This window comes from Suncus etruscus, chromosome 16 (assembly GCF_024139225.1).
Source record: "Suncus etruscus isolate mSunEtr1 chromosome 16, mSunEtr1.pri.cur, whole genome shotgun sequence".
Taxonomy (NCBI): Eukaryota; Metazoa; Chordata; class Mammalia; order Eulipotyphla; family Soricidae; genus Suncus; species Suncus etruscus.
The window spans coordinates 82,097,722-82,121,636 of record NC_064863.1 but is presented as its reverse complement, the minus strand read 5'-3'; the positions used below and the strand labels follow the sequence as shown (position 1 = coordinate 82,121,636).

General features: G+C 32.6%; 1 protein-coding gene and 1 non-coding gene across 2 annotated transcripts in view; one reads left to right on the top strand and one right to left on the bottom strand.

Annotated features, from left to right (window-relative positions):
* Positions 1 to 23,915, bottom strand: part of GRID2 (glutamate ionotropic receptor delta type subunit 2) — a 1,564,419-nt gene that overhangs the window by 281,343 nt on the left and 1,259,161 nt on the right. Inside the window, exon 12 of the mRNA XM_049789891.1 lies at positions 8,577 to 8,715. Coding sequence (XP_049645848.1) covers positions 8,577 to 8,715 — 139 coding nt within the window. The remainder of the gene's footprint in view (positions 1 to 8,576; positions 8,716 to 23,915) is intronic.
* LOC126033263 (small nucleolar RNA SNORA1) lies at positions 12,247 to 12,380 on the top strand. The gene has a single exon (XR_007504373.1). It is a non-coding gene; the product is annotated as a small nucleolar RNA SNORA1 (small nucleolar RNA).

Genomic DNA, 23,915 nt, shown 5'->3' with positions numbered 1-23,915 from the left:
TTATGGCTAAATAACATTCCTGTGTAAATGCCAAAAATATATGATTTGATATCTTTAATTAGTTTCCATATACTCTTTATCTTGCCCATCCAGCATTAGTGAGCACTTCCAGGTGTGGCCCCCATAAATAAACAAACAAAAGCCAACACCACAAATTAAGATCCTTTATATATGATGTTTCTCTTCAGAAAAGACCCCAACTTTCTTAAAAACCCAAATTATGTCTTTCAGGATTGAGTTCTTCCTTAATTTCAAGTTCATTTTTCTCACTTTTCCATTACACACTCCAATGCTGGCATCATATTAGCCTGTTTTGTTTATCTACCCTTTCTTAGACACTCTCCTTCACCACTCTTGCCTATTCAATGAGCCTAAGAAAAAGCCACACTCCATCTGTTAAAGTTTATCTTTTAAGATAAAATTCTCTCTTCCATAGAGATAGGCAATATCTAGGTTAAATAAATAAAATGAATGATGTTAATATTTTAGTAGTTTTTAATAGGTAGTCATGCTTTATATAAATGAAATTGTAAAGTTCTCTTTCAGTAAGAAATGATAATACCTAATGATAACTTTCTATCACAAATTCTGATTACTGAAATATTTATTTTGTTTTTGGGCCATGCCCAAATGGGTTATTCCTGACTATGTGCTCAGAAATTGCTTCTGGCTTGGGGAACCATATGGGACGCTGGGGGATCTAACGGTGGTTCGTCCTAGGTCAGCCACTTGCAAGGAGAACGCCCTATGGCTGTGCCACCGGTCTGGCTCCATGATTTCTGAAATATTTCTAGTCTCAATTTATACTCTGTACAGAATTGAGAAAATTAAAGATTCAATTATTTTTTCAGTATATATAAAACTGTGTAAGCAAAACCCTGTTTGGGGTTTGTTAAGATGAAGGTAGCTTCTTCCAATGATAGACTATGGATGTCTCTCTTGAATATGATTGTACATTTTAAAGAATAAATGCATTAAACGGAAATATGTGTGTGTTACTATCCCACTGAATAAACAAAACTTACTTATATCCCGTGAAAATGGAAAAAGAGCAAGCTTCAGTACCAAAGATTTATTTGACACAAGCTATTTTATTTTATTATGTCTGGTGTATATACAGCAGCACTAAAGATTTACTTCGGGTCTTTAATCAACCTCACTCCTGAAAATTCTCAGTGAAAATTATTGTAGTGTTGTGACTCAAACCAGGGTCAGCTGGACACAAGGAACATGTGCAGTCCTTACAATATCTCTCTGAAACAGACTTAAAGTTGACGATAACTCTAGCTGTAAGACTTGAGTTTATTCATAGCAATATTCATTTTATTTATTAAAAAGTAGTTCACATCATTTTATCACAGGAAGGATTAAGGGGCTAGGGTTGATGACATTATAACTCAATGTTTCTTCTAAAAATATCTTCAACCCCCTTTGCTTCATCATATCAACGTAATTGTTTTTGTTTGTCATCTTTGGGCAACGCCTTCACCACTCAGGTTTATTTCTGGCTCTGTACTAAGTTTTTACTTCTAACAGTACTAAAGGGAACATATCTAGTGGCCAAATCCAGATCGACTTTATGCAACACAAGCAATCTAACTACTTTGCTATTGCTTCAGCCCCAACAATGACAATTTTAACCTGCTTACCAACAGAATAAAACCTACATTCCAGTTGTTTGAGAATAATCAGATATGGCAGTTAAAGATCCAAATGTTATTAGTTTAGTAGAACTTGAATTGTTCTTAATTTTTAATATTTATATTTAGGCACCATGTATACAAACATGTTTGTAGTTGGGTTTCAGTCATAGAAAGTACACACCCCTTTACCAGTGCAAGCTTCCTGCCACGAATGCTTCCCAACTTCCTCCTTCTCCTGCCTGTATTTGAGACACAGATTCTATTTCTCTCACTTACTACCATTGTCATAATAGTTTTTGGTGTACTTATATTTTTTTTGTTTTGTTTTTGGGCCACACCCAGCGGTGCTCAAGGGTTACTCCTGGCTGTCTGCTCAGAAATAGCTCCTGGCAGGCACGGGGGACCATATGGGACATCGGGATTCGAACCAACGACCTTAGGCCCTGGATCAGCTGCTTGCAAGGCAAATGCCACTGTGCTATCTCTCCGGGCTCGTACTTATATTTCTAATTGCACTCACCAGTTTGTGTGGTAAGCTTCATATCATGGGCTGTTCCTTCCAAACCTCATCCCTATTGTCTCTGGGTATTATTTCCATACTAATTTTTCTTTCTATAAACTATCCTATGTATTTCAGGTCAAAATATCTACAATAATTTTGAAATCGATTGTATTACAACACGTCAAACAGTCACATAAAATCATGCTGGGTCATTCCTACTACTGAAAGTTTATGAAAATAAGCTTGAATTATTTTTTCTAGGAAAAATCACTAAAACTTGTATCACTAAAAAGTACCAACTAGAAGGCTAGATGTCACTACCGATATAAATTTGGAAAAAAATTCACATTTAGAAAATATTGTGACTTCCCCAAATAAAATTATTGTATTTATTCCAACAAACCAGAAAAGTATCTGTCAGTTATCAAATATGTTTAAAATAAGCTAACCTTATCCTCTATTTTGTTGATATTCTTCTAATACTAACACTGCCGTAATATGAGAAATCACTCTGAAGTTCATAATAAAAACTCTGTTTATATATGTGCTAATACAGTCAATGAAGTTGGAAACATTTACAATGATTATATTTATTTAAAAATTTATGGAAATATTAATGACTTAGAAACATATCACATGTTAAAAATATGCTTCTTACCTGTAATAAAACCTATGAGCCCAAAAATGCAATATAGAAAAGTTCTCTGCTTTCCTATGTTCATTTCATCACTAATCACACAGTAGCCAGAATCTGGAAACAGCTCAAATACCCAAAAAAGACGAGTAGTTAAAGGCACTGGTACATATAAAAAATGGAATGCTATGCAGTTGTCAGATTAAAATATGAAGTCATGAAATCTGCTTACATATGGTTATGGAAAAGTGTGATGCTAAATAAAATGAGTCAGAGAGAGAAACATTGAATGATTACATTCATATGTGATACATAAAAATAGTATGGTGATAATACCCAGAAACAATAAAGATACGAGCTTCTCCATGCTAGGAAACTTGCCACATAAAGTGGTGGAGTGAACTTAAACAATGAAAGGACCACGATAACAATAATATTTGGAAATGATCACTCTGGATAATAAACTGAGTGCTTAAGGTAGATAAAGTGATATGCATGATACTTCTTTAATAATCATACTGCAAACCAGAGTTTAAAAGGTAAAAAAACAAAGAGCAAGCGAGCAAGAGAAAGAAAGAGAAAGAGAGAAATGTCTGATATAGAAGTAGGCAGAGGGGAGGCAAAGGGAGGAGGGATGAAATATTAATATACATTATATCGATGGGGATATTGGTGGTGGGAAATGTGTACAGGTGAAGGAAAGGGTGTTGGATAGTATGTAACTGAAACTCAACTTTGTAACTGTATCTCAAGGTGATTCAAAATACATTTAAAAGAATGGAAAACATAGAGTTCGAAATTTTGAAGAAAGTTTACTTTAGTTACAAGTGGAACTTTCAATGCTTCTAAGAAACGTTATAAGGAATTACTTTTACGAACATAGCTGAGGCATGAAATTAGAAGATATCTTTATGTTTGAAGAGAGAACTGTGCTTCTTATAAACTGATATGACTCTAATATCTACCTTTCAATATTAGTCTAGAGATAAGATTAGAAGAAGAGATTTATTGTACTCCTGGTTTATTTTTAATAATATGAGTTGGATTATAAAGAAATAATTTTGAAACATATATGAATGTTCACTATTTGTATTGGGGAACTATAATTGGGGGAAATATAATGAGGAAATAATGAACTTTTCCATTAGCTTTAACTATCAGAGTAAACCTATGGGTATAAAAATGTGTTAGAGACTTTCTCTCTCATTGTTATCTTATAAAAGTGCAATAGAAACTAACAAAGTAGAAACTGACTAAGCCAGTCATCACTAAATAAATAATAGACACATTCAAACCATGTGGTCAACAATCTCAATAAAGCAATATATTAAGCAAACCAATGGTAGGACCCACTAGCAAAGAATGATACACTGCAAATGATGAAGTCTATGGCTGAGATCAGATTGGTATGAGATAGATACTACCACTATCACTAGTGAATACCTGACATTTAACCTCCAAACTTTTCCTTTTACACAAATTGGGAGAGATAGCATCTGGATTATTATAGTAAAATTGATTGATAAATGATATGTGATTAATATGTTCATAATAATGCTTAGTAAAATTAGTAATAAGTAGTACAGTTTTTGCCATTATCTCTAAAAAACCAACAAAGTAAAATGGCTCTCTCTATATTCTTCGTTATTCCCCACCTCTCCTTCTCTGCTGTCAATTTTTGATTTTATTTTTCTAGCAAGAATTTCCTTTAACCCTTCAACAGTATGTTTTTCATTTTCTCAACTTCAGGTATAAATAGGTTATTAAAGTCCATATTTTACAAAGTAGTTGTAAATATTAAATGATTAAATGCATGTCAAAGATAAGTATAAAGCCTAGAAACTTATTAGTACTCAATAAATGTTGACTACTCTGACCATCATTTTTCAAATTTCATCTATTTTTGTATTAGTGTTTGTAATAATTTTCACTATTGCTTAAAATCCAGTTCTGATTAAATCATTATTTTCTGCAATAAGCTTAATTTTGCATCATGTATAATTCATAATTAAATTTAATTGGCTGCAAGGGATGAAGTTGAAAGCTATGGAACTTTTGAACTAATCTGGAGAAACAATATGAGGAACATGAATTCACAACAGAGTGAAAATACTATTTCATAGCAGAATGGAATGATTATATGAATTGAATTTGAATTGAATTTGAATTATATGAATTGAATGATTATATGAATTGAATATGAATTGAAGTTCAGTTTGCATATCATAAACATGTAATGAAACAAACTTTATAGGTTTTAATTAATGATATAAATTTTAATATTATCCTATATTCATTTTATCAAATTGTAATTTAAATTGTTTTTGAACACCAATGAACTGTAGTGATATATTTTAGTAGGGTGCATCCCAAATAGTATTTAGAGGTGAATGGTCACTTCTGTAATGTTTGGACCACTGCTTCAAACTTTATGGTTTAGTTCTTGATAAGTATGCTTTTTGGACCAGCTCATCTCAGAAGCCAACAAAGGTATATCACAGTGATTCCAGAAGCAGAATGGAAGGCACGTGGAATGAAAGCCAGAATCTAGTCCCACAAGTCATACATGTGCTGTACCCCCTTTGAGTCATATCCAAATCCCTGTTGATATTTTAGTTATTTTCGTACCTCAACTGGTTACTAATGTCTGTGCTCTGAGATAACCCCTGGGGATGCAGAATCAGATCCTGCTTATCCACATATGAGACAAGTGACTTGTCCATTGTATTATGTTTCTGGCTCCAAGATGTGTTTTAAAAGCAAAAAATGAAGATCATGACTGTATTTAATAATTATTTATATCTCTAACAAATTTCCTAAGGATTCTGATTTTAAATAATCAGTTTTTGAGAAAATATATTATTCAAAATTAAGGAAATTTATGATGCTTTAGTTTTAGCTTAATCTAATGGATAATATGATTCCCTAACAATTTTGATTTTGAATCATCAGTTTTGAAAAAAAAATAACTACTATTCAATTTTAAGAAAATTTAAGATACCTTGGTAAGCTTCAAAATATAAAAACAGAAATCTATAGCATAATCATTATGTAAAGAATGAAATAGAAGTTAAGATAGAAATAAAAGAAAAATTCCTATTCACAATTGAATGCCAAATAAAAATCAAGTAAATAAAAGATCAAAAGACATTTAAATAGAAGTATAATTTACTGCAAAAAAATAAAAGATATGAAGAAATAGAAACATCTGTCGATGGATTGGAAAGATAATATTGTTGAAATCATAATTCGATACAAGTAAATAAACAGATTCAATCATTTATTTTTATACCCTCATTTTGGGCCAGACTCAGTAACAATCAGAGGTTGCTTCTGGCAGGCTGAGGAGACCATATGGAATGCTTGGAACCAAACCCGGGTCCGTCCTGGGTTGGCTGCCTGCAAAGCAAATGCCCTGCGGTTGTGCTATGACTCCATTCCCAGATTCAATAGTTTCTATAAAAATAACTGTGCTATATTTTAAAAGCATATCAAATTCTGCTAAAAGTTATGTGCTATAATAAAATCCCCTCAGTTGATAAGTAATTATAAGGGAAAAAGAAGTTGGGATTTTTCCCTAAATTAAAATTATACTATAAAGCTATAGAAAATAAGACAGTGTAGTATTGAATTAAGAACAGATTCTTAGACTAAAAGGAACACATAAAAGGCCTAAGATAGACTCTCAAATTTATGGTCCTGTAATCTTCAACAAAGGAGGAAAGAATATGAAGTGGACAAGGAAAGCCTCTTCAGCAAATGGCACTCACTGATAATACTGGTCACTCACAGATAATACAATAAATCTAGACCCCTAGGTCACACCATGCACAATAATAAACTAAAAATGTATTAAACATCTTGATATCAGAACTGAATATATAAATTATATTGAGGGAAATCTAGATTTTTATGACATCAGACCTGAATGTTTTTTTAATTCTTCAAACATCAATCAAGCAAATGGAAGCAAAGATAAAGTAATAATACTACATCAAAATAACATGCTTCTATGCCACAAAACAATGATGAGCAGAATTAATAAACCTTCCAGACCGGGAGAGACTATTTCCTACTTACCACAAGTCTATGTGCATTACAATAGAGACAGAACACTTGAGAAACTTAACAAGAAATTGGGGCCAGTGTGGTGACACAAGTTGTAGGGTGCTTGCTTTGCACGCACTAACTTAGGATAGACCATGATTCAATCCCCTGGCATCCCCTATGGTTTCTGAAGCCAGGAGAAAATTTTTGAGCACATGGTCAAGAGTAATCCCTGAGTGTCACTGAGTGTGGACCCAAAACAAAAACACAAAACAAAACAAAAAACTTAACAAGAAACAACCATTCTCATAAAAATTTATAGACAGTATGAAATAAAACTTCCTCAAAGAAGATATATGGATGGACCTTAAGAATATAAAAAGGGCCCTGAATCACTAATCAACAGTAAAATTCAAATCAAGGCACAATGATGCACCATTTGCCTCCCAGTAGTGAGAAAAAAAACTTCAGTAAAAAACAAAAACCAGTGCTATTGTATGACTCAGAAAAATAGTACAACAGATGGGGTACTTGACATAACTGATCCAAGTTTAATCCTAAGAATTCATATAGTTTCCAGAATAACTCCAGTTTTGATCCCTGAGTGTAAAGTCAAAATATGCTCTAAGCACCACCAGGCATGATCTCTAGAAAATAACTAGACAAACAAAACAAGAGTTGGTAGTGATGTGGAACAAATGATACCCTCATTTACTGATAGTATTCAAGTTTAACCATTCAATTGGTTAACCTTTTTTGAAAACAATATAAATACAACTCCAAAGAGCTAAGAATTGAATTTTCATATTACATAGAAATGTTCTTCTTGACACCTATTCCAATAACCCATAAACTCTATAACAAAAATAAAATATTAGTGTTCCAATGTTCATTGCAACACCCACAATTTAGAAATAATCCTCATGTTCAAGTATAGATGACTGAATAAAGAAACTGTGACCCTATACATAACATAATACTACTTGATAGCAAGAAAAGATGAAACCATTCTATTTGGTGCTACATGGATGGAATGCCATGTTGAGTGAATGACTAACGTTAAGTGAAGTCAGTTAGTTATAAGGAAAGGGAAAGATACAGAAAGATATCTCTTATATGTGGAATATAAAGAAGCATCGTAAAGAAATAACAAATGACCAAAGGCAACACTACCTGAGAAGTGGTCTACAGAACTGAGCTTCTGTGATAGTGAAACTTCAGAGAGAGGAGGGGCAAGACAGAGGTTGGAAAGAAGGTAGTCCTGAAACAATAGCGGAGGAAAGTGGTCACTCTAGTGATTGGAAAGTTGTATGCATGGAATCCTATCATTAAAAGTGATGTAAATCATGGTGACTAACAATAAATAAATAAATAGTTAATTATATCAACAACAGAGCTGACATTGGCATAGGTAATATTATTTTAGCTAAACTGTGATGAAGAGACATATATAAAATGGTTTTAGCCCTTGATAGTTATTCTGTTTCACACATTTTGAAAACAGATATTTCAGTATGTATACTTATAAATGGAGAGTTGTTACATTATCCTTCCAGGAAATTGTAAAAACTACTTTTAAATTTTATTAGAAATGGCATACAAATTTTGTATTTTTAACATATTTTACAAAAAAAATCACAATTTTACTTAAAATAAAGCTCTAAATTTATTATCAGATATTATAGATTTATTTTAACTGGCATTAGAAACTTTTCTGACTTCTATGTCTACTGAAATCATATATACTTACTGAATGGAACTTTCAATGCGGGTGATAGTGAGAAAAGCGGCAAGATTTGCTGTATAAGATGAGATAACAATCAATGCAAATAACCACCAAGCCCCCATCATCATTCGGGTAGCCAGAGTTGTATATGGGACCTCCCCACCTATAGAAGAAAGTAAAATAAATAAATGAACTTTAGAATTTTTTGGATAATAGAGATCACGTACATTTAAAACAAAATTTAATTCTCAGAGTTGAGAAATATATCTATTCTATATCACTAGAAATATATATATATATATTCCTCAGATAATTATTTTATATCTAATTATTTTATGAGATTACATGAGATTCAGTCAAAAGAAAGTATGATACTTAGTACAACATATTTAAGAGGTATTTTTCTCACGTTCATGTTCACTGGATTTACCTTATTATAGCCAAACTTCATTCCAGTTCTTTTTGGTTGTTCATTAGTTAGGGGATACCAGTGCTATTGAAAACATTCAAATATATACTTCATAATTTTGAAAGATTGATTTTTAGTTAATTAGAATTATAAGTTCCTGTTGTAAGTTGTGACAATTAATTTTAGTTTCAAACATAATATTGTTCGGCCTCATTACATTTGTGTTGTTCTTCTAACAATGCAGCCACTCATCCATAACTTTGTAGTAGCTAATTCCTAAATAAATTTTAGTTCAGTGTTCTTAGACTGAGTACTTGATGTTTTCATTCTCTTTTCATTTATAACAGAGAAGGTAAAGTCCTCTGATGTTATATCTTCTAGAGTACACTTTAATAGCTCTTAGGTTTACAATTCCAGTACACACTCTGGAAAGCCACAGATAGATGTTTGCATAATTTCCTTTGAAATCTACTGGATATGTAATGATTCCCATAACACAAGAATACTCTTCACTGCCAGATGAATACCACATGACTTGTTATCTCAAGAAAGAATACCACTATTGACTTTATTTCTCAGATAAAAAATTGGGAATTCTCTAACTTCCCACCAGTAACAAGTCTGCATAATTTATACTCAATACACACAATGCTTATCTCATTTTATACTTGAAATTTTCCAAATCTTTGTACATGTGAACCACTCAGGTTTCTACTGCCTTACATCATTTACTGCCTTACATCATCATAAGCACCATCACTGTTTAGTCCAGATGCTAATGCTTTTAAAATACTTTTTAACTCTTATTTTTATATCTTCATTTAAACACCTTGATTAAAATATGATTGTAGTTCAGTTATGTAAAGAACACCCCCTTTCACCAATGCAACATTCCCTTCACCAGTGTCCCAACTCTCCCTCTTCCCCACCCAACCCACCCCCTATACTCGAGACAGGTTTGCTACTTCCCTCATTCATATGTTTGTTATGATATCATTGTTATGATAGTTATCAATATAGTTATTTCTCTAACTGCACTCATAAATCTGTGGTGAGCTTCATGCCATGAGCTGGACCTTACAGCCCTCCTCTTGTCTCTGAGGATTATTGCAAGAATGTCTTTTATTTTTCTTAAAACCCATAGATGAGTGAGACTATTCTGCGTCAACCTCTCTCCTTCTGAATTATTTCACTCAGCATAATAGATTCAATGTACATCTGTGTATAGGAAAAATTCATAACTTCATCTCTCCTGATGGCTGCATAATATTCCATTGTGTATTTGTACCACAGTTTCTTTAGCCATTCATCTGTTGAAAGGCATCTTGGTTGTTTCCAGTGTGGCTATTGTAAATAGCGCTGCAATGAATATAGGTATGAGGACGGGACTTTTGTATTGTCGTTTTGTGTTTCTGGATATATCACTAGAAGTGTAGAGCTGGATCATATGGAAGCTTAATTTCCAGATTTTGGAGGAATCTCCATATTGCTTTGCATAAAGGTTGGACTAGATGGCATTCCCACCAGCAGTGAATAAGAGTTCTTTTCTCTCCACATCCCTGCCAGCACTCTTGTTCTCATTCTTTGTGACGTATCCAATCTCTGTTGGGTGAGATGGTATCTCATAGTTGTTTTGATTTGCATCTCCCTGATGATTAGTGATGTGGAGCATTTTGTTATGTGCCTTTTGGCCATTTGTATTTCTTCTTTGACAAAGTATCTGTTCATTTCTTCTCTCCATTTTTTGATGGGATTAGATGTTTTTTCTTGTAAAGTTCAGTCAGTGCCCTGTATATTTTGAATATTAGCCCCTTATCTGATGGGTATTGGGTGAATAGTTTCTTGCTCTCAGTGTGTGGCTCTTGTATCCTGGGCACTATTTACTTTGAGGTGCAGAAGCTTCTGGGCTTAATATAGTCCCATTTGTTTATCTTTTCTTCCACTGTTTGCAGAGTTCTGTTTCCTGTATAAAGATAACTTTAGTCTCAATGTATGGAGAGTTTTACCTACGTGTAGTTTTATATACCTTAAAATTTCAGGTCTGATATCAAGGTCTTTAATGCATTTGGATTTGACCTTGGTAAATTTTGTTAGCTGGGGGTCCGAGTTCGCTTTTTTGCAAGTGGCCAACCAGTTGTGCCAACACCTCTTGTTGAAGAGGCTTTCCTTGCTCCATTTAAGGAACTCTTGCTCCTTAATCCAAAATTAGGTGTTTGTATATTTGTGGCACATTCTCTGAGTACTCAAGCCTATTCTCCTCATTTGAGGGTCTGTCTTTATTTCAATAACGTGCTCTTTTGATAACTTTTTCTTTGTTTAAAATTGGGGAAAGTAATGCCTCTCATATTCCTTTTCCCAAGGGTTCCTTTAGATATTTGAGGTTGTTTATTGTTCCAAATGAATTTCAGAAGTGTTTGATCTAAACGTCTTTGAAGAATGTCATGGGTATCTTTAGAGGGATCACATTAAATCTGTACAATGCTTTTGGGAGTATTGTCATTTTAATTATGTTAATCCAGCCAATCCATGAGCAGGGTATATGTTTCCATTTCTGCGTGTCCTCTCTTATCTTGGAGCAGGGTTTTTATAGTTTTCTTTGTATAGGTCCTTCACTTCTTTAGTCAAGTTGACTCCAAGATATTTGAGTTTGTGTGGCACTAATGTGAATGGGGTTGTCTTCTTAATGTCCATTTCTTCCCTATCCTTAGAGTATTCTGCCCCTGCTTTAAGATTACAAACTGGGAGGGACCTGTCACCTTTGCATGTTTCTGTACTCTTATGTCTCCTGAAACTCTCTTGAGAGGGCCAAGAAGGGACTAGCAAAATCTCTCTCAGAGGCTCCAGCAGAGCATGGCCAGGGGACCATTCCTAGGTCAGCCACATGCAAGGCAACCACCCTACCACTGTGCTATCTCTCCAGCCCTGAGTCTTATTTATCTAGGGCATAATTATATAAAATCTGGGATATTGATAATAGTTGGTTAGATAGTCTGACACTTCATAGAATTGTTGAGAAATACATGAAACGCTAAAATATAAACAAATATAAAGTTATGTTTTTGTCTTAGGTAAGTCATTGTTGAAGATGACATTGGGAAATTGGATTCCTCGTAAACACAAATAATGCAGTATTTCAGGCGATATAGGATAGTGAAAAAATTAATTATAGGCAAGCAGGTGGATTACTGATTACATGCTATTCATGAAGACGATTGGAGCACACTGATATTCAGGAACTTATAGCAATAGTTTACCAAGCAAGTTTCTAAGTAGAATTATAATGTATGCCTCATTTTCAGTAATTTTGGGCCTGGGTGCTACTGCTGCCCAGACAAGTGAATGTGGCCACGTTGGCCCACAGGTCATGCTTCCATCACAGTAGGCATGTTGCTGTGATGGCAATGGTACCTGTGACATGTATGAAGAAAAAAAAGAAAAAGGAAAAAAAAGGAATTATAATGTAAGCCTACTAAGGATTTTTTTTTATTTATGGTAAAAATAATTTGGGTATCAGGCTGAAATGTCAATTGCTGAATAAAAAATAAGATATTCTATAGTTCCTATAACTAAATATTTCCATTCAGACATACCATGACTTATTTAAGAATTATATGTTTTGAAATTTAGAATAGAATCATTCCCTTATGCTACATAGTTTTCGACATCTTTTTTGATAAATGAATATTTTCTGGCCTCTTTCTGTGTATTTTACTTGTTAAGAGCTTTCAAATACATTTTATAAAATTATTTACTAAACTAGTTGATTAGTAATATTATTTCTATACGTTAACATGATTTTTTATTAAGTTGTTGTTGTTTTGGGTCCCATCTAGTCATGCTTAAAACTTAATCCTGGTTCTGTATTCTGCAATTATTTCTGGAATGCTTTGGAGATTATATGGGATATTTGGGATTAAATACATGTCGGCAGCACATAAGGGCAGCTTTCTACTTTAATCTAGCCCCAATGTTATGTCAAATTATTGTTCTAAACTGGTTGATAAAGATATCTGAAGATAGTCTAGAAGGCACTAGTTTCATATTCAAAATGACAATTTTATTTATATAGACTTTAGATATTTTCCTACTTACAGTAATAAGTAAAAATTTCCTCATAAATATAAAAATGGCAGTTTTATTTATAAAGTAAGGCTTTAGGTTGGTTTCATTTTTCATAGTAAAAATAAGTGAAAATTTTATCATAAATATTAGTTTATTCTTTCCCATTTTAGCATTATTTATATCTTCTGGTTCAAAAATTTTATCACTGAATAATGTTAATGTATTTTATTTTTATTAATGAAAATAGTTTAATATGTAGAATTTCTATACATAAAGTATAAATATACATATACATTTATACAAATGTATAAATATACATTTTTACCTATTGTCATCTGAAATAAAAATGTTATTCTGATAAATGATTTAAATTTCTGTTTTTGTCACTTCTAGAACCTCCAATGGAAGAAGAAAATCTTTATAAATACTAAAATTTGAAGCTCAACACAATTAAAATATTTTTAAAGAATAGATTATAAAATGTTAAATAAAACAATGACAATGACATAAAATGTCTGTTAGTGGTACCATATAAATTTCATATACTACTAATTTGATTCAATTGTACATATTGAAACTGAAATAAATTACACACAAAAATATTGTTTGAATACTTCTTACTTTCAGAATCTTTCATTATTCCAACTGGGGCAAAATTTTCACTGGTTCTTGTTAGAAAATAAGAAAGTCTTTTAAAGGCCAAATTTCCTATATGCCATTAGTTAAACTAAAGGCACATATTTTGTTATTTCAATGATAAGAAAACTCATGACACATTTATTTATTTTATTATTTCAGGGATAACAGAAACAATATTAGAAACATTTGCAGTACATATTGACATATATGGGTCATTCTTTCCATACTAATAACTTTACAGTTAATTCTACTGATAATATGGCAATATTAACTATTAATCTTTTGAAAGTAACTTGTTATGCATGAACTTTACTATTTTAATAAAATCTTTTAGAACACACATTTGAAAATTCTGTTTATGATGGAAATAATTTCTAGCTAGTTGGGTTTCAGCCATAAAATGCAAAACCCCCTTCACCATACAACTTTCTCACACCTTTGCCCCCGCCATTTCCTACCTCCTCTCCACCTGCCTGTCTTCAAGACAAGCATTCTATTTGTCTCCCTCTCTCTCTCATTGTCATGGTAGCTGCTAACATAATTATTTCTCTATCTGTACTTACCACTCTTTGTGATAAGCTTGTTAATATGTGTTGGTTCTTCCAGCCCTTATCTCTATTGTAGCTGGGTGCTATTATTATATTTTTTTTACTTTTCTTAAATCCCACATATGATTGAGACTTTTCTGTGCTTGTTTCTCTCCCTCTGACTTATTTAACTCAAAATAATAGTTTCCAAATCTATCCATGTATAAGAAAATATGGTGATTTTATTTATTTCGAAAAGTTGCACAGCATTCCATTGTATAGATGTATGACAGTTTCTTTAGCCACTATTCTGTTCTTGGGCATCTGAGTTGTTTACATATTCAGGCTATTGTAAAAAAGAGCTGCTAGTAGTGTAGAGGGCATTACTATATTGTGTTTAGTGGTTCTAGGGTATATCCCTAGGAGTGGTATTGCTGGATCAATTGTCCCTCAGAAATACAATTAATTGATTTTTGATAAAATGACAAGAGAAGCAAAATGGAGCAAGGAAAGCCTCTTCAACAAGTGATGTTGGGACAACTGGTCAGCCACATGCAAATAGGTGAACTCAAACATCCATATAACACCATGCACAAAGGTAAAATCCAAATGGATTAAAGATCGTCATATCAGGCCTGAATCTATAAAGTATATAGAAGAAAACATATGGGACTGGAGAGGTGGCACAGCAGTAGGGTGTTTGCCTTGGACATGGCTGACCTAGGACAAATTGTGGTTATCATATGTTTTCCCCAAGCCAGGAGAGATTTCTGAGTGCATAGCCAGGAGTAACCTCTGAGTGTCACCGGGTGTGGCCCCCTAAAATACAAATAAAGAGGAAGAAGAAGAAGAAGAAGAAGAAGAAGAAGAAGAAGAAGAAGAAGAAGAAGAAGAAGAAGAAGAAGAAGAAGAAGAAGAAGAGAAGAAGAAGGAGAAGAAGAAGAAAAAAACAACAACAACAAGGTGGAGGATGAAGAAGAGAAGAAGAAGAAGAAGAAGAAGAAGAAGAAGAAGAAGAAGAAGAAGAAGAAGAAGAAGAAGAAGAAGAAGAAGAAGAAACACTATATGTAATTAATACTAAAGGCATATTCAAAGAAAAAAACACCACTCTCCAAATAAGTGGAAGCAGATATAAATAAACGGGATTATATTAAACTGAGAAGCTTATGCAATTCAAAGTAAAGAGTGACTAAGGTAAAAAGGTCACCTCGAATAGGAGAAATTATTCACAAACAACTATCAGATAAGGGGCTAATATTTAAAATATATATTATACAATATAATATTTAAATATACAAGGTATTGACAGAACTTAACAGAAAAAAGACATCTAATACCATCAAAAATGGGTAGAAGAAATGGGCACTTCCTCAAAGAATAAATACAGCTCTATATTACAATTTTACTATTTTCATAAAAAAGGGAAGAAATATATGCACATACTTTTTCTGTGTGTGTGTGTGTGTGTGTGTGTGTGTAGTTCTTTAAATCTATCCAAGTCCTATTTTCTAGAGTCCTTAAATTATTATTCTCTCTTTTCTTTCTGTAGTACTCTTGCTTTCTCCTGATTTTAGTAGTTCTAGTAGCTGAATAGAGTGAAAGGTAATTTAGTGAAGTTTTCTGGATGACTGTTCATTTTTCAAACAACATAAAAGATGGCACTCTCTAGTTATGTACTAGCTTTTAATATATTCAAATAATTACTGGAAGTTCGAAGCCCCTCTATAAATCTACAATCAAACCCATTTTTCAGGATTTCAATAAATAGATGTGCTGAGGAAAAATACCGCCATTTTTTTCAACCTAGAAGTACAAATATCCAAAAGATAAGTAATTTTGTTAACATTAATTGGAAGTGTAATGGATCTTATAATGAAGTGTATATTTAGCTCTGAGACTTGTTCCTAAAATTGACATTACATATAAGTACGGACTTGTTTTCACAAGGTTAATTAATGCCATTAAGTATTCCAGCAGTTTTTTTTAATGATGAAAGGAGTAAATCTAAAATACATTTAGAGTTCAAAATAACTTTAAACCAATCATTTTCTAAACACCAATGGAAATGAGTTTTAGATAATAATTCATTTTAATTTGTAAAGAACATTATCACATTGTGTGCTCATTCCTTCAAAAATAGCAAAAACTTTTCAATTATCAAGTTTTCCATTCTCTTATAGATATTTTGCTCATAAGGACATTTTATAGAGTAGAAAAGTAAATTTGACTCTGATTTACTATCAGTATTTTCTCTTGAATAATAATATTGACTAAAGAAATGATGTTTTGCTGTGCTAGCATTGTAAGAAATATTAGGATTAAACATTTATATTTTCTTCAGAGTATAGGCTTATCTATTTATACTTCAGGAATAATATAAGCAGATCTGTAATTGAAAGACATAATTCATATATGTGGGAGTCTCATAATAGTGTTGTATTGACATGCATTTCTGTATGAAGCATAACCCATGATTTTTTGTGTGTATTTGTGAATATATATGTTTAACACCTTTTAGAATTTCATAAAACATATATTAATTTTACTTAGAATGTCATCTTTTAAATATTTGTTTTTTCCATTTTGTATTGAAGAACTGTGGCTTACAATATTGTTAATTATAGTTTCATATTGCATCATTCAATACCCACCCACCATCAGAGTGTTTGCTTCTCAAGGACTGCTCCTCTCTGCACATGAACACCCATTTCATCATATAAGCTTAGTTCTATAGTCTATTGCTCAAGTTCTGTCACCTTCTTTTTTTAAGGGTCTGTCCCCACAGGAAATTCTATGGCACTATCTCTCTAGCCATTCCTTAGTCTCTGAGACGGAAACAGTAATGGTATTTGATGACTAATTGAAAAAAATCAGGAAGAAATAACACAGTGATGGGCATAGTGAAAATATAAAGTAACAATAAAAGTGAGGCATTTGAATAAAGCAAATTATAACTGATAGTGCTTAGGAGAATTCATACCTCTCTCCTCTGCCAACCCTACTATCACAACAGGCACCTGTATAAGTTTCACTGTTAAAGTTTGGGTTGAATGATTTTATTGTTGTTGAGTCCCAGGGGTCTCAAATTTAATTTACCTGGGGGCCGCAGGAGGCAAAGTTGGGGTGATCCTTGAGTGCAAAGTCAGTAGTACGCCTTGAACATTGGGGGGTGTGACCCAAACAACTAAAACAAAACAAAACAAAAAAAGATTCCTCTAGGGCAGGGCCACAAAATGTTGTACAGAGGGCCGGAAACAGCCCAAGGGCGAGTGTGGTTTGGTTGTTTCTATCCTTCCTTTAGACACCATCACTTAAGTCCCCTGACCTCATCCCCATAAGTTCAGCATAAAAGAGCTTCATATAACAAGAAAAAAGGCTCAAATCAATAACTTAGCCTCAGAGCTCTATAAATTATAATAACACAAATCTCAAAACAAGGGGCCAGTGAGATGGCTCTAGAGGTAAGGTGTCTGCCTTGCAAGCGCTAGCTAAGGAAGGACCGTGGTTCGATTCCCAGGGGTCCCACATGGTCCCCTCAAGCCAGGGGCAATTTCTGAGCACTTAGCCAGGAGTAACCTCTGAGCATCAAACAGGTATGGCAGAAAAAAAAAAAAACAAAAAAAATGAAAACAAGGAGGAACTAAATAATAAAAAAGAAGAAAAATCAATAATAAATAAAACAGTACTGGGTCAGTGAAATTAGATGCTAGAATGTTTTTGTTGTTTTAGTTTTTATTTATTTATTTATTTATTTATTTATTTATTTATTTATTTATTTGGTTTTTGGGCCGCACCTGCTGACGCTCAGGGAATACTCGTGGCTATGTGCTCAGAAATCACTGGTATGGGGACCATATGGGACGCTGGGAGTTGAACTGGAGTCTATCCTAGGTTAGCTCATACAAGGCAGATGCCCTACCATTTTCACCACCGTTCTGGCCCTTGTTTTCCTTTTTTTTAAACAATAGACCACATTCATAAACCCTGATGTATACTCATGAGAATCTAAAAAAGGAAACACAACTAAATCAGTTATAAATACAAATACTGGAGGAGAAACATCAGCAGAAGTTTGAGAAATACAAAAGATCTTAAAACTTCCTTGAAATTTGGCTGGAGTTTAGAGATCATAAATAAAATCTTAGACTTACAAAACCAAATTGAATAAAGAGGAAATAAAATGCATAACTATCAAAAGTTGATTTCAACTTCAATTTAAAAGAACAAAATCCCAGATCCATATTGTTCAATTTGTTAGTTCTAAAAGACCTACAAAGATTTACTAAGCTATTTCTCAAATTTCCCCAATTGTCGAAGAGGAATCCTAACTGATGTCTTCCATGAAGTCAAAATGATACTATTCTCCAAAGTCAATATGTACCACTAAAAAAAAAAATCACAGACCAATATACCTGGTGAACATTGATATAAAAACACACAAAATATCGAGTGTATGAATATAATAGCATATCAAAAGAATCACAATGATATAATGGAATTAATCCCAGTATACAAACAAATTTCAATGTATACAAAAAATTAATGCATATACCCATATCAACAAAAGCAAAGTAACATTATATGGTTATATCAGAAGATGAAGAGAAATATTTGGCAAGTTTCAACAGTCATTCTTAATTAAAAACCACTCAAAAATTGAAAGAAATTAAATCATCACTGGAAAATGCAAGAAAAATATACTTAAAATGTCTAGAAACAGTAAAATGATATAGCATGCTACGAATCAACACAAAGATCTGTTATTTTTCTCCTTTCTTCTCTAATTTACAATAAATATTTCTAACTTTTAAGAATCTGTTGCATTTCTATACTCATATAATGAACTAGAAGTAAAAGCAAAAATGGTAACGCATTTTAAAGTGTGTACAATAACATTATAAGCCTAAGAATTAACTGAACAATGCATCTTAAAGTCTTATATGTAAAACCATTGTCACTATTAAAGAAATAGAAAAACACACCAGAAAATGAAAATTTTTAAATGATAATTTATTGGGAAAATTAACTTTGGGTAAATTACCATCCTACCAAAACATTCTTCCAACGACCGAGACTGTGTGAAAAAATAAAAGTGTATTGGCACTACAGACAATGACCTGGATTGGACAAACTAGTTTACCTGGAGCCTGGAGTTGGTCTTATGCCAGAAACTTCAGTGGTAAGGTCTCCTTGTATTTAGGCCAAGGCTTTTCCTTTCCATGCCCCTCATATTTTGGTGGGCCTATGCAAACAATAATTGCCACTCTAACACCGTTTTTACTGTGATCCTTTGATTCTAATCTTTTTTTTTATTTAAACACCTTGATTACATACATGATTGTGTTTGGGTTTCAGTCATAAAAGGAACACCACCCATCACCAGTGCAACATTCCTATCACCCAAGTCCCAAATCTCCCTCCTCCCCACCCAACCCCCGCCTGTACTCTAAACAGGCTCTACATTTCCCTCATACATTCTCAATATTAGGACAGTTCAAAATGTAGTTATTTCTCTAACTAAACTCATCACTCTTTGTGGTGAGCTTCCTGAGGTGAGCTGGAACGTCCAGCTCTTTTCTCTTTTGTGTCTGAAATTAATTATTGCAAGAATGTCTTTCATTTTTCTTAAAACCCATAGATGATGACTCTAATCTTTAAGAAGAACAACCCAGTTAAACTTTTGAGGTTAACTTAAACTAATATGCATGTGCATGGAAATGTAATAAGGTACTTTGCCTTCAATGTTTAAGACATAAGTTTTATGTCTTTAGATTGCTTTGTGTGCTGCTAAGAAATATTATGTACTACAATCTGGGGACTTGAGGGACAAAGTAATTGTGCATGGGTTCTGTTTTATTCTTCTTCATGTTCTTTGGCTGAAAGTTCAAAGTTAAGATATCAGCAATGAGACTACTGAGAATTCTGTTTATGGGTGATTGTCCTTTCACTGTAACTTTATCTTGTCCTCTTTCTTTGCAATTTTGTTCTCATAATCAAAAAAATAAAAAAGAATAAAAACAAGCAAAAGCATTATTCAAATTCAGTACAATCATCTCAAAATTTTCATTTTAGGGTTACCATTTTGTACATTGATTTGTAGCATGTTGTATCTGTTTATTGTTGGAAGGAATGTTGTCTGGTTCAACCTCTTTAAAAAGACACAATTAAAATAAAACCAATTATTTTGGAAGTATATATGCTGTGTTTAATGTGCCTCACATAATAGCCAGGAGATGGAAACTACACAATTCCAAGTGATAAATGAATGAGTAAATAAGATGGGGTTTCTGTACAAAATATATACTATACGTCAAAAGAAAAGATGAAGCTTGAAACAACTTTGATACAACTGAAAGGTATTCTGTTCAACTGCATAACTCAGATGGAAAAGGTGATGCTGCCAGATGCTAAACTGCTTAGCGACCTGACAGCCATACCTGATATTGGCACATGAGGTTCCTAAATTTGCATTTTCTAACTACTATATTCTATTTTAGTAAAAATTTAAGTGATTGTATGAGTCCAAGTACCAATATATCTTAAGTGTCTTTAAATTATCTAGTGACAAAAATAATTATTTAATTTCACATTAAATTTCATTAGATTACTATGGTTTTTCTAAATATTTCCTTTAAAATTCCATCCAGAGGCTAGAGAGATTGGCTAGAGAGAACAACTTCAAACTGTGCTGCTCTTATCTACAACCTTTTAAATCTATAAATTATTTGAATTCAAAGTTATCTTCAGAAAGTACAAATTTGAGGTTTAAATTGCACTACAGTCTCATGTTGCAGTGAAACAAGTAAGCATAGCCTGCTTATAAGTTTGACCTCTGTGATTAATGTTCATTTTCTAAGGTTTTCAGGATATAAAAGCATGTCAAAGTGTCTTTTAGTGGCAGAAATTACTGTCTTTAGATCCATCAGTTAGCTATGATAATAAATAATTTAGTAGCCCAAAAGTTGTTCATTTCAACTTAAAAGTACCCATCCTAAGTAATGCATTGCATCATCATCATTATCTTATATTATTTATAAATGTATTGTGCAAATAAAGGAAGTTTTAATTCTTATCCTTTTTAATAAATTATGCAGGTCATCAAAAAATGTCAACATTCTAAATCTAATTCAAGACAGCATTTTTAGATAATCAAGAAAAAAGACTTGAAATAGATGAACATCAGGTTGAATATTTTAATTTTTGTTTTTTAAGTAAAACTATTTCTTATGTTTGGAGGATTGCATATTAAAAAATCACTAAAGTATTTTATGGTTTACAAGCATTGCTAATTTTTAAAATGATGTGAACCAATAGAGACCTGTTGCCAATTTCTCGGCACTAACAGAAGGGTTGACCTTTATTTCCCTATGGATTAGAGATTAAGAGTGGCCCCCATGGTGATCTGCATGCTCTTTCAAAGTAAAAATTTCTTGGAGATGCTGCTGAGTTTGCTGATGCCCACTGTGGTTGAAGCTAGTGTCTTTTTAATCTCAATACACTAGGTGGCCTTTGAAATAAAATTTCTGAGGATTTAAAGATAAACAATCTTTATAGTAAAAAAAAATGGAAAACTTTTGACCAAAAACTGAAAGCAAAATGTTTTCCTGTAAAAGAAGGAAACAAATACAGTATTTTATAAGTGATGGCATATTTTTATATATTTTAGAACAAGCAAAGAGTATACATAAATTTAAACAAGTAAAATTGTAATTCAACTCAATATTCTAGCAAGATAAAATTTATATATAATATTTCTCATGATTTAAACAAGGTTCTCAATCCTATTAATCCTTACACTAAAAATGCATTATGATATTATCCACTTTTTTAACACTAGCAAAATTACTTCCTAATGTTTCATATAAATGCATATACTTATATATTGGTTATTTGATTGAGCAATATATATGTATATGTAGTGGTCAATATATCTAGGTGGTCAATTACATATAAATATAAAGGCTGTTTAAGTAAAAAAGCCGATTTTTAAAATTTTATTTTATTTAAGTAGCATGTATCATATAGTTGGCACAATTGATTTCATTTATTTCCAGATACATGGTAGTGAAATTATTAAATACAGAAAAGAAAAAATTAAGACATTAGGTGTCTTCAGAAACACATTGGCTTTTAAATTGGTGTGGTTTTTACAGGGAAGACATTATTTTAAAAAATGGCATTCAAGGCTCTAGTCCTACATTCTAGCACTAGCCAGCCATGAAAGAGGTATGACCCTTTAAGTAAGACCCTAATTGCTATTGGCTGGTTGAGTCTATAAACACCCCTCACTCGGGGAAGACTGGGTGTGGAGATTTTTTTTTAGAGTTAAAAGAGATGGTTGAATGAGTAATCAGATTGAACTGTTTCTATCAGACATTTCTACATCAATGGATTTTCTCCCTGATTTGGAAAGAACATTGGCTACTTTTGGCTACATCTTTTTAGTTTACATAATATACCTGCTCTTTTTTCCAATGCTTTTGCTATTTACTACTTGGACTATATTTTAATAGTTTTTTTCAAATGAGAGGAAACTTCAAACCTTGTATGACAATATTATGACAAATTTGCCAGCAGCTTGAGTGCAGGTAGCAATAGAAAAAGTCCAGATTATGCCACCATATGAATATTTGGTTATATTATCAAACACATGATGGTTCATCCTCAAAAAAATTAATTTAGCAGAAAGATCTTAAAACACACAATTAATTTCAAAAATTCCTAGGTGATATTAATTGGGTCCATTCTTGTCTTGGTATCCCAAATTCAGAACAAATTATGTTCTTTGCCTTACTAGGGTGATTTGTTTTGAGTATCCCAAGACAACTGACTCAAGAGGCTCAGAAGGAACTGGGCGTTTTTATGGCTTGCCAACAGAAGTCCTATCTTACTCGCTTTAGACCCAGAAATAATGTATGGCTATTACTATTTGCAACATTAAAATCACCAATAACTTTAATTGTTCAGTTATCAGAAACTCTGGAATATATATATATATATATATATCTTCATAAATGTATATACCTTCATAGCATACAATCAAATAAAACTGAGAACTAATAGTTAATTTAATTGTTAAAGGGAGGTTGCAAACTCATACTTTATTGGGATACAACCCTGCCAATATCCCCATATAAAATTGAATCAATATTTCTAGTCAGTGAAGTTTTTCAAAGAGCTTTGGATGACTACTCAGGGAAACTTTCTTCACACTATCCACCAGGAAAATATTGGGACGTTTTTAGGACACATTTTATAATTTCTTTATTCATATATCTCTTATTCCAGATGTGCCTGCATTTTATATTGATGGATCAGTCTCAGGGAAATATAGAATCATTGTTCTATCCCTTACCACAATAGCGTGCACTAATTAGAACTCTGCACAAGTAGAAATTTCTATCTTAATTTACCTATTACCATATGTGTCAGATATTTGTAATATTATACTCTAATACACACAATTATATATTATACAATTATATTTGCTTGGAAATTGCTTGCAATTATAAATGTTTGCAACACTGTAGTATAACATCTACTTCTACAACTACAAGCCATGCTACAAAAGCATTCTGAACCTGTTTACATCACACACATAACATCTCATTCTGGTCTTCCTGATCCAGTGGATCTAAGAAATAATTTAGCTGCTCTCCTGTCAATGTCCGTATTTATATCCTGGAGAGACAATATAATTCTCTACATGTAAATGCTCGTCACCTA